The following is a 12,297-nucleotide window of genomic DNA, read 5'->3' on the forward strand; positions in this document are numbered from 1 at the left end:
CATATTATAAATAGGATTCCACCTGTGCTAAGCTGCTGAGGCAATTAAAGAGGAAACGCACTTTGTGCATAATGGAAACATGTTTAAAGTAATTTGCCTTCTGGAAAGTTGTTAAGGCACTAAGGAATGCTGCCATCCCTCCAGTGACAAGAAATTTTAAATTATGGGTTGGCTTCAATCCTTTTCATAGAAAAATAACTGGCATTTCTCCTAAAACGGTTTCTTCTAAAAATGAGGCATTGTTGTGATGTACCCGTTGTAATGTACCTGTATTGAGAGATGGCTAAACCATACGTAACACATAAATTTGTTTTTCTTCTAGGAGAATATTATGCTGATGCCAAACCTGAAGAATCTGTTCATTTTCATCCACTGTATTCTCAACATATCTTCCAAAGCAACAAAAATAATGATATGGAAGAAGAAAAGTAATTCTAATTATCTCAGATTCTCCACTAACTGACTTTGTACTGGTAACATTGATTATTTTTGTTTCATTCCTTTGTTTACTATTTATCATTATTTTGAAATGTTCCATTGTTTTATTCTTATTTTAATAGGCTTTTGGGGGAATAGGTGGTGTTTGGTTACATGGATAAGTTATTTAGGTGTGATTTCTGAGATTTTGGTGCACCCATCACCTGGGCAGTGTACACTACACCCAATGTGTGGTCTTTTATCCTTTACACCCCCCTTACCCTTCCCCCAAGTCCCATTGTATCTATCATTCTTATGCCATTGCATTTTCTTTCTTTTCTTTTCTTTTCTTTTTGAGATGGAGTCTTGCTTTGTCACCCAGGCTGGAGTGCAGTAGCACAATCTCGGCTCACTGCAACTTCCACATCCTGGGTTCAAGGAATTCTCCTGCCTCAGCCTCCCAAGTATCTGGGACTACAGGTGCACACCACTACACCCGGCTAGTTTTTGTATTTTTAGTAGAGATGGGGTTTCACTGTGTTGGCAACGCTGGTCTCGAACTCCTGGACTCAACTGATCCGCCTACCGTGACTTCCCAAAGTGCTGGGATTATAGGTATGAGCCACCATGGCTGGCCTTGCCTTTGCATTTTCATAGCTTAGATCCCACTTATGAGAACATGTGATGTTTGGTTTTCCAATCCTGAGTTACCTCATTAATGGTTTCCAACTCCACCCAGGTTGCTGTAAATGCCATTATTTTGTTCCTTTTGTTTGAGACAGAGTCTTGCTCTGTCACCTGGGCTGGAGTGCAGTGAAGTAATCTCGGCTCACTGCAACCTCTGCCTCCTGGGTTCAAGCAGTTTTCCTGCCTTAGCCTCCCGAGTAGCTGTGATTACAGGTGTGTGCCACCATGCCCAGCTCATTTTTCTATATTTAGTAAAGATGGGGTTTCACCATGTTGGTCAGGCTGGTCTTGAATTCCTGACCTCAGGTGATCCACCCGCTTTGGCCTCCCAAAGTGCTGGGATTACAGACATGAGCCACCGTGCCCAGCCTATTTTGTTCCTTTTTGTGGCTAAGTAGTATTCCATGCCACATTTTCTTTATCCACTCTTCAGTTGATGAACATCTAGGCTGGTTCCATATTTTTGCAATCGTAAATTGTACTGCTATAAACATGCATGTGCAAGTGTCTTTTTCATATAATGACTTATTTTCCTGTGGGTAGATACCCAGTAGTGGGATTGCTGGATCAAATGGTAGCTCTACTTTTAGTTCTTTAAGGAATCTCCATACTGTTTATATTAATTGACACTCCCACCAGCAGTGTAAAAGTTTTCCCTTTTTACCACATCAATACCAATTTCTATTATTTTTTTATTTTTAAATTATAGCCATTCTTGCAGGAGCAAGGTAGTATCACAATGTGGCTTTAATTTGCATTTCCCTGATAATTAGTGATGATGAGCATTTTTTTCACGTTTGTTGGCCATTTGTATATCTTCTTTTGAGAACTGTCGATTCATGTCCTTAGCCCAAGTTTTGATGGGATTAATTATTTTTTTTCTTGCTGACTTGTTTGAGTTCCTTGTAGATTCTGCCTGTTAGTCCTTTGTTGGAGGCATAGTTTGTGAAGATTTCCTTCTATTCTGTGTGTTATCTGTTTACTCAGGTGACTTGTTCCTTTTGTTGTGCAGAAGCTTTTAAGTTTAATTAAGTCCCAGCTACTTATCTTTGTTTTTTGTTGCATTTGCTTTTGGGTTCTTGGTTATGAACTCTTTGCCTAAGCCAATGTCTACAAAGGTTTTTCCAATGTTATCTTCTAGAAATTTTATGGTTTCAGGTCACATAAAGAATTTGATGCATCTTGAGTTGATTTATGTATAAGGTGAGAGATTAGGATCCAGTTTCATTCTTCTACATGTGGCTTGCCAATTATTCCAGCACCATTTGTTGAATTAGGGTGTTCTTTCCCCACTTTGCTTCTGTTTGCTTTGTCGAAGATCAGTTGGCTCTAAGAATTTGGCTTTGTTTCTGGGTTCTTTATTCTGTTCCATTAGCATATGTGCCCATTTTTATACAAGTACCATGCTGTTTTGGTGACTATAACTTTATAGGATAGCTCAAAGTTGGGTAATGTGATGCCTCCAGATTTGTTCTTTTTGCTTAGTCTTACTTTGGCCATGAGGCCTGTTTTTTGGTTCCAAATGAATTTTAGAATTGTTTTTTCCAGTTCTGTGAAGAATGATGATGGTATTTTGATGGGAATTGCATTGAATTTGTAGACTGCTTTTGGCAGTATGGTTATTTTCACAATATTGATTCTACCCATTCATGAGTATGGGATGTATTGATGTGTTTCCATTTGTTTGTGCCATCTGTGATTTCCTTCAGTAGTGTTTTGTAGTTTTCCTTGTAGAGGTGTTTCAGGTCCTTGGCTGGTTAAGTATTTTTTTTCTTCCATGTTCCTTCCTTTGGAAAAGGCTTTTTTCTTTTTTTGTTCTTTTTTTTTTAAAGATGGGGTTTCACCATGATGGCCAGGCTGGTCTTGAACTCCTGACCTCAGGTGATCCACCCACCTCAGCCTCCGAAAGTGCTAGGATTACAGGCGTGAGCCACCGTGCCCGGCGGAAAAGGCTTTTTTCTTTTTTGTTTGTTTTTGCAGCTATTGTAAAAGGGCTTGAGTTCTTGATTTGATTCTGGGCTTGGTCACAGTGTATAGCAGTGCTACTGATTTGTGTATATTGATTTTGTATCCAGAAACTTTGCTAAATTCATTTATCATATCTAGGAGCTTCTGGTTGAGTCTTTCTGGGTATACAATCATATCATCAGTGAACTATGACAGTTTTACTGCCTCTTTACCTATGTGGATGCCCTTTATTTCTTTCTCTTGTCTGACTGCTCTGGCTAGGACTTTCAGAACTATGCTGAATAGAAGTGGTGAAAGTGGGCATTCTTGCCTTGTTCCAGTTCTCAGGGGGAATGATTTCAACTTTTCCCCATTTAGTATAATGTTGGCTGTGGGTTTGTCATAGATGGCTTTTATTACCTTAAAATATGTACCCTCTATGCCGATTTTGCTGAGGGTTTTAATCACAAAATGATGCTAGATTTTGTCAAATGCTTTTTCTGCATCTACTGAGATGATCATGTAATTTTTGTTTTTAATTCTGTTTATATGGTGTATCACATTTACTGGCTTGTGTATGTTAAACCATCCCAGCATCCCTGATATGAAATCCAATTGATCATGGTGGATTACATTTTTGATATACTGTTGGATTTGGTTAGCTAGTATTTTGTTGAGGATTTTTACATCTGTGTTCATTGGAAATATTGGTCTGTAGTTTTCTTTTCTTGTTATGTCCTTCCCTGGTTTTGGTGTTAGGGTATTACTGCCTTCATAGAATGATTTAGGGAGGATTCCCACTTAATCTTTTGGAATAGTTTCCATAGGATTGGTATCAATTCTTCTTTGAATGTCTGAAAGAATTCAGTTGTGAATCCATCTGGTCCTGAACTTTTTTTAGTTGGCAATTTAAAAACTATCATTTCAATCTTGCTGCTTGTTATTGGCCTTTCAGAGTCTCTATTTCTTCCTGGTTTAATCTAGGAGAGTTGTATATTTCCACAAATTTATCCATGTCCTCTAGGTTTTCTAGTTTGTGTACATAAAGGTGTTACCAGGAGCTTTGAATGATCTTTTGTATTTCTGTGGTATCGTTTGTAGTATCTTCTGTTTCATTTCTAATTGAGCCTACTTGGACCTTCTCTGTTTCCTTGGTTAGCCTTGCTAATGGTCTATCAATTTTGTTTATATTTTCAAAGAACCTGTTTTTTGCTTCATTTATCTTTTGTATTTTTTTGTGCGTGTTGTTTCCATTTCATTTACTTCTGATTTGATTTTTGTTACTTCTTTTCTTCTGCTGGGTTTGGGTGTGGTTTGTTCTTGTTTCTCTAGTTTCTTGAGGTGTGACCTTAGATTGTCTATTAGTGCTCTTTCAGAGTTTTTGATGCAGGCATTTAATACTATGGGCTTTCCTCTTAGCACTGTTTTTGCTGTATCCCAGAGGTTTTGATAGGCTATGTCACTATTATCATTCAGTTCAAATAATCTGTAAATGTCCATCTTGATTTTATTGTTGACCCAGTGATCATTGAAGAACAGACTATTTAATTTCCACGTATCTCCACGGTTTTGAGGTTCCTTTTGGAGTTGATTTCTTTCTTTTTTTTTGAGACAGAGTTTCACTCTGTCACCCAGGCTGGAGTGCAGTGGCGGGATCTCGGCTCTCTGCAACCTCTGCCTTCCTGGTCAAGAGATCGAGACCATCCTGGCCAACATGGCAAAACCCTGTCTCTATTGAAAATATAAAAATTAGCTGGGTGTGGTGGTGTGTGCCAGTTGTCCCAGCTACTGGAGAGGCCGAAGCATGATAAGTGCTTGAATCCAGGAGGCAGAGGGTGCGGTGAGCCAAGATTGTACCACTGCACTCCAGCCTGGGTGATAGAGTGAAACTCTGTCTCAACAACAGCAATGACAACAAAATATTATGTAAGTGGGTTTTTACCTTTCTCTGGTACCTCCTTGAGTAGTTTAATAATTAACCTCTGACTTCTTTTTCTGGCACTTCAGATTTCTTCTTGTTTGGGATCCATTGCTGGTGAGCTAGTATGATCTTTTGGGATGTTAAAGAACCTTGCTTTGTCATATTACCAGAATTGTTTTACTGGTTCCCTCTCATTTGGGTAGACAATGACAGAGGAAAGATCTGGGGATCAAGGGCTGCTGTTCATCTTCTTTTGTCCCACAACCCTGTGATCCCTTTATGTGGTGCTCACCCCTTTCCCTAGGGATGGGGCTTCCTGAGAGTTGGACTGCAGTGATTGTTAGTGCTCTTATGGGTCTTGCCATCCAGCGGAGCTACTGGCCTCCGGGCTGGTACTGGGAACTGTCTGCAAAGAGTCCTGTGATGTGATCCGTCTTCAGGCCTCTCAGCTGTGTATACCATCAATTGCTCTGGTGAAGGTAGTGGGGGAGTGAAATGGACTCTGTGATGGTCCTTGGTTGTGGTTTTGTTTAGTGCACTGGTTTTCTTTAATGCTGATTGTGCTAGCAGTCAAGTTGTCACATGGACAGACTCAGGAGCTCTGGTTATCCAGGATGCTACAGGCAGTGTTATTAGCTGTTGTTTCCTCCTTTCTTGGAGCAGGGTTGTTCTGAATTGCTGTAATGGCTTGAGTTGGTTGGCCTCCAGCCAGGAGGAGTCACTTTCAAGAGAGCAGCAGTTGCAGCAGCATAGGGGGCATACAAGCTTGTTCTAAGGTTGCCTGGATAAGTATTCCAGTTTTTCAGGTGATCGGCAGGACTATAGAGATTCTAAGAGATTATATCTTTTATCTTCTGTTACGAGGGTGGGTAGAGAAGACCATCATGGGATCAGGGTTAGTTGTGTCCAAGCTCAGACTCCTTGGGCTTGGACTGCTGCAGCCACTGTGGGAGATGTTAGTGTGGTTCTCAGGCTAATGGGGTTATGTTCTCAGGAAAATTATGGCTGTCTCTGCTGTGTCATACAGGTTGCCAGGGACGTGGGGGAAAGCTGGCAGTGACAGGCCTCACCCAGCTGCCAGGCAGCCAGCAAGGCCAGTCTCAATCCCATTGTGCTCTACCAACAGCACTGAGATTATATCCAGGCAGCTCTTGCCCCAGGCTAGAAGCCTCCCTGGCTCTGCCTACAGCTGCTTCTGTGCTTGTATCTGTACTTTTCATTCTCCTTGCACACCACCCCCTTCCCAGGTTTCTGCCCAAGAATATTTGCACTCAGTCAAAATTATTACAAAGTTCAGCTGGAAGTTTCTTTCTCTTTGTGGCCCTTTCCCAATTCTATTGGCAGCCCTCCCTATCATCATTTTTTACTATTTATCATTGCCATTATTTGTTTTCATTAAGACCTATCTGAAAAAGAGACCTTGATAATCTAATAACACCACTAAGGAGATACCAAACGTACTTAAAATATACTCTGTCCTTTTAAGAAATAGAAGTACTTCAAAAGGTAGACTAGCATAAGTGTTTATACAGCACATAAATAATACATGCCAATATTATAATTTTGTAGCATAGTACTGTACATATTAAAATTTATTATCAATATGACCTAATTTGCTGATATGACCTAATTTGAAGTGCTGTACCGTTTTCCTGTCTGCCTACAACAGTGTGTAGGATATGAGGCAAAGAAAAGATTATAGCAGAGAAAGAAATATTTTATCCTGAAGATGTATAAAATTCGGATAGATAGAGACCCATTTGTCTGGAAGGCTTTAGGCATATAACTCTGCCTAGAGCAAAGGAAGAGGAAAGATGACCCCCAGAGGTCCTTTCTAGGCCCAGTGCCTAGAAATTCTCTAACCACAATTAGTGAACAGTGTTAAAAAAAGAATAGGGAAAGTATTCATTTCCTCAGTTTGTCAAGAACAAGATTTCATACTTCATACATTTATGTATTTATTATAGAATTATAGCCTTTTAAAAATTAAACACCATGAATAATGAGGAATTCATTTTACTGTAAGTAATGATTAAGTATATGCCCTTAAAATAGCATATCCTATAAATAGCTGCATATTTACACAAACCTATTTACTTGAAAATTCATTATTTTCTTTGAATTTTTCCTTCTTATTCTTATCAAGATATTAAAAATAAAACATCGTCAGGTAGTTTTAAATTATCTTTGGGCCGGGCGCGGTGGCTCAAGCCTGTAATCCCAGCACTTTGGGAGGCCGAGGCGAGTGGATCACGAGGTCAAGAGATCGAGACCATCCTGGTCAACACGGTGAAACCCTGTCTCTACTAAAAATACAAAAAATCAGCTGGGCCTTGACCCTGGGCTCAAGTGATCCTTCCAGCTCAGCCTCTCAAGTAGCTGGGACTACAGGAACGTGCCACCATGCCCAACTAATGTTTAATTTTTTTTTTTTTGAGACAGAGTTTCACTTTTGTCGCCTAGGCTGGAGTGCAGTGGTACCATCTCAGCTCACTGTAACCTCTGCCTCCTGGGATCAAGTAAGTCTCCTTCCTCGGCCTCCTGAGTAGCTGGGATTATATCCATACACCACCGTGCCTAGCTAATGTTTATATTTTTAGTAGAGATGGAGTTTCACCACACTGGCCAGGCTGATCTTGAATTCCTGACCACAAGTGATCCACCCGCCTTGGCCTCCCAAAGTGCTGGCACTACAGGCATCAGCCACTACACCCAGCTAATTTTTCTATTTTTTATTGGAGATGGGGTCTCACCATGTTGGCCAGGCTGGTCCTGAACTCCTGGCCTCAAGTAATCCTCCCACCTCAACCTCTCAAACTGTTGGCATTACGGGTGTGAGCCACTGTGCCTGGCCAAATATTATAATTGATGAATTTTATTTTATTTCATTTATTTTTTAATTTTTGAGACAGCGTCTCACTCATTCTGTTGTCCAGGTTGGAGTGCAGTGGCATGATCACAGTTCACTGCAACTTCTGCCTCCTGGGTTCAAGTGATTCTCCCAACTCGGCCTCCTGAGTAGTGGGACCACAGACATGTGCCACCACACTCAGCTAATTTTTGCATTTTTAGTAGAGATGGGTTTTTGCCATGTTGCCCAGGCTGGTCTCAAATTCCTGGGCTTGAGCAATCTGCCTCAGTCTCCCAAAGCACTGGGATTACAGGTGTGAGCTACCACACCCAGCAAGATTTTTTATGATTACATTTTATCTTCACTATTGGCTTATAAGCTGACCAAAGAAATTTTATTTATCTCTGATACTGTGTTTTCTATTTCTAACATTTCCATTTTACTCTTATAATTTTCATACTATTTCTAAAATTCTGCATCTTTTCAAACATGTTGTTTATCTTTTCTATTTGATTCTTTAACATATTGTTCATAGCTATTTTAAATCCCTTGTCTAAGAGTTCTACAACTGTAATCCCAGTACTTTGGGAGGCTGAGGCAAAAGGATCCCTAGAGCCCAGGTGTTCAAAACTGCAGTGAGCTGTGATTGTGCCGCTGCACTCTAGCCTAGGTGACAGAGCAAGACCCTGTCTCTCAAAAAAAATGTTTCTAAGCTTTGTTCCCATACACTGGAGGATGTAAGGTAAGCAATAAAAAGGAAAAAGTAATAACATATACAACAACTTGAATCAATCTCAAAAGCTTTATACTAAGTGAAAGAAGCCAGACACAAAGCTACATGCTATTCTTCCACTTCTGTGACATTCTGGAAAGTGTAAAACGACAGTGACAGAAAGCAGATCTGTGATTGCCAAGGTATAGAGATGCGTGGAGGGGAAATGCTACAAAGTGACATGAGGGAACTTTTTGGCATGACAGAAAATATCTGTATTTTCATGGCAGTGGTGGTTACCTAACTACGCGCATTTGTCAAGCCTCATCCAATCACTTCTATTCTATTCTATTCTATTCTATTCTATTCTATAGACAGAGTCTTGCTCTGTTGCAAAGCTGGAGTACAGTGGCACGATCATAGCTCATTGTAGCCCTGATCTGCTGAGCTAAAGGATCCTCCCCCCTCAGCTTCCCAAGTAACTAGGACTACAGGCACACTACCACCTCTGGCCCAACCATACATTTTAAAAGGGTAAGTTTCATTTCATGTAAATAGACCTCAATAATCCTCAACTTAAAAAATTGTTACAAAAAAAGTCTCAGAATTAAGCAGGGTGACACTCCTCAGTATTTACAGGTTTACTATGGTGGTCAAAACAACAACTACCACAAACATATGATCAGTTTACTTGACAGTTATACTAAGACTTAAATTCTAAAATCCTATATATTTTCACTTTTAGACAAACAGAATGTGAGCACAATTACCTCTGTAGGGTACTGAACACAGAATATCATTGGAAGATGACTGACAAATAAAAAAAGATTATTTGCAGTAATAATATAGTAAAACCATGGGAATGCTAATAATAAAGATAAATGTAGGCCAGGTGCGGTGGCTCACACCTGTAATCCCAGCACTTTCAGAGGCCGAGGTGGGTGGATCACTTGAGGTTAGGAGTTCAAGACCAGCCTGGCCAACATGGTGGAACCTGTCTCTATTACAAGTATTAAAAAAAATTTGCCAGGTGTGGAGGCATGTGTCTGTAATCTCAGCTACTTGGGAGGCTGAGGCAGGAGAATTGCTTGAACCCAGGAGGCGGAGGTTGCAGTGAGCTGAGATTGAGCCACTGCACTCTAGCCTGGGTGACAGAGCAAGACTCTTTAAAAACAAAAAAAAAAAATGAATATATATACATAAGTCCTTTAAATGAGAAAGTATAAAGTATATTATTCTCTTTCATCAAAATACACCCTGTATATTGGAAAAGATGAATATATGGTTAGATATAGCATTACTGGTTACTTTGAATAGTCTGAATTTTTCCATAATAGTTAAACAGGCTGGGCATCGTGGCATGCGCCTGCAGTCCCAGCTATTTGGGAGGCTGAGGCAGGAAAATCACTTGAACCCGGGAGGCAGAGTTTGCAGTAAGCCAAGATCATGCCAGTGCACTCCAGCCAGGGCGACAAAGTGAGATGCCTGACTCAAAAAAGAAAAAAGAATTAAACAATGGCAAAGAAATTTTGCAAATACACAAATAACCTGCTTAATTAAAAACAGTAACATATATTGAATAATTTGTATGAAGACAAATACATGATGACCCAGCAAAGAGTACCTTGGCAATAGCAGTTTGTTTAAACATGCGAGTTATCAACCCCATGACTGTCTCCATGGCACTTGAATTTGGAGTTCTCATTAATTTTTTCCACTCTTCAAAGCTGGTATTCAATTCCTATGTGGGAAAAAATAACATTGTTTAGGAATATAACACAATGAACAGAACAAATTAATGCAATCATGAATCATGTCCTACTTTTTTTCCTTTTCTCTATAGAAAGATATAAAAAGAAAATTCCCAAAGATTCCAACATATTCATTTAAAAACATCAATTCAGAGGTAGGTCAGTCACATTTTCATGCCAATTATAGAAACCAGTGATAAGCTGTGAATGAAAACAAAGCCTTTTGCTAACAGCATAAATCAAACAATTATAACTTTTTAAGAAGATACATTCCATAAAGTGAAGATAAGAACCATACAAAAGAAGAGTAGTAAAAATGTATATGGCAACTAAGTACTTTATAAAAAGATATGGTTTGATTTAAAGATGGGGCATATTAAATAAAATTAATATTAAGTAAAAATATAATATAATCATATGTTGATTCCATTTTATTTTTCTTTCGAATGCTAAAATAATAGATAAGAAAATCAGAGGCCGGGCATGGTGGCTCATGTCTGTAATCCCCGCATTTTGGGAGGCCCAGGGCAGCGGATCATGAGGTCAGGAGTTCGAGATCAGTCTGACCAACATAGTGAAATCCCGTCTCTACTAAAAATAAAAAAAAAATTAGTTGGGTGTGGTAGTGTGCGCCTATATGCCAGCTACTTGGGAGGCTGAGGCAGGAAAATCACGTGAACTCGGGAGGCAGAGGTTGCAGTGAGCTGAGATTGTGCCACTGCACTCCAGCCCGGGCAACAGTGCGAGATTCTATCTCAAAAAAAAAAAAAAAAAAAAAAAAAAGATTGTTATTTTAGAAGTAACATATTGCTCAATGTTTATAAAATGCTTACTTTAAGCTTTCAGGATAACAATGAAAAACTCTGTTAATAAAGTTATTTTAAGATTTGCAGAAATTTTAGAGAATATATAAGCACTGGATTTCCCAAAAGTAAACATGGATAAGAATTAGGAAAGGATTAGTAAATTGGTTTTCTGATATACTGAATTTCACGTCTTATAACATGATCACAGAGCTTTAGAATTTCAAGAATAGATCGGGGGAAGATGGCTGATAGGAACAGCTCAGGATTGCAGCTCCCAGTGAAAGTGCAGAGGGTGAGTGGACGCTGCATTTCCAGACGGATTTTTATTGCCCACAGACCAGGAGATTCCCAGGCGGAGGATCCCTACTAGTCACCAGCGCAAATGTTTTGGCCTGCGGGGCTGCTTTACCCACGCCCTGGTGTGGCGGCTCTCCGTACAAAAGACACTGCTCCGGGTGCCCTCTTAGCTGGCGATTGAAGCCCGGAGACAGCAGAGTCACCCATTCATCTGAAATAGCGAGCCAGGCCAGGAGCTTCCTAGGCAAAAAACCCGCCAGGAATCTCAGCGCTGCTGTTTCAGCCGGCTCAGTGAGTCGTGGCATGGGAGATCCTGGTGCCTTTTGAACAGGTGGCTGGAACACATAGGAGAGAGTAAACCATTCAACGAAAAAAAAAATACTCTGAGTCAGGGAGCCAGGTGATCAGGCTTGGCTGTTCCCCATCCCCCCAACCCCCCCAAAAAAAACCAGTAATTGAAAACGCTCTGGGTTGAGAGTTTCACAGCAAGCACAGCTGAACCCGGGATGGTCCGGCTCTGTGGCGGAGGGGCGTCCACCATTACTGAGACACTCCACCACTACGGAGTGAGTCTGACCACGGCTGAGGCAGCCCGCCATTGCCGAGGCAACCTGCCACTACAGAGAGAGTCTGCCATAACAGAGGCGGGCCACCATTGCCAAGGCAGTTCTAACTACACCCATATAAACAGGACTGCAGGGAAGATCACACGGCAGCTGGGTGGAGACCACAGCAGCTCAGTAAAGCCTCTCCAGCCAGAGGGTGACTAGGCTGCCTCCTTGCTGGTCAGGGCAGCCCTGAAAGAAAAAAAAAAAAAGGCAGCAGCACAAGGGAAACTAATAAATAAATCCCTAACTCCCTGGGACAGAGCACCTGAGGAAAAAAAAAAAAAAAAAAAAAAGGGGGGG

General features: G+C 40.5%; 1 protein-coding gene across 8 annotated transcripts in view; it reads right to left on the bottom strand.

The window, feature by feature from the left end:
* The window catches only part of ZRANB3 (zinc finger RANBP2-type containing 3), a 286,620-nt gene that overhangs the window by 92,365 nt on the left and 181,958 nt on the right, over nt 1-12,297 (bottom strand). For all 8 annotated transcript variants that reach the window (XM_032250718.1, XM_032250720.1, XM_032250721.1 and 5 more), the window contains one exon: nt 10,160-10,276. In XM_032250718.1, the coding sequence (XP_032106609.1) occupies nt 10,160-10,276 (117 nt within the window). The remainder of the gene's footprint in view (nt 1-10,159; nt 10,277-12,297) is intronic.

The sequence above is a fragment of the Sapajus apella genome, unplaced genomic scaffold (genome assembly GCF_009761245.1).
Source record: "Sapajus apella isolate SASKATOON/1434 unplaced genomic scaffold, GSC_monkey_1.0 scaffold72, whole genome shotgun sequence".
Taxonomy (NCBI): Eukaryota; Metazoa; Chordata; class Mammalia; order Primates; family Cebidae; genus Sapajus; species Sapajus apella.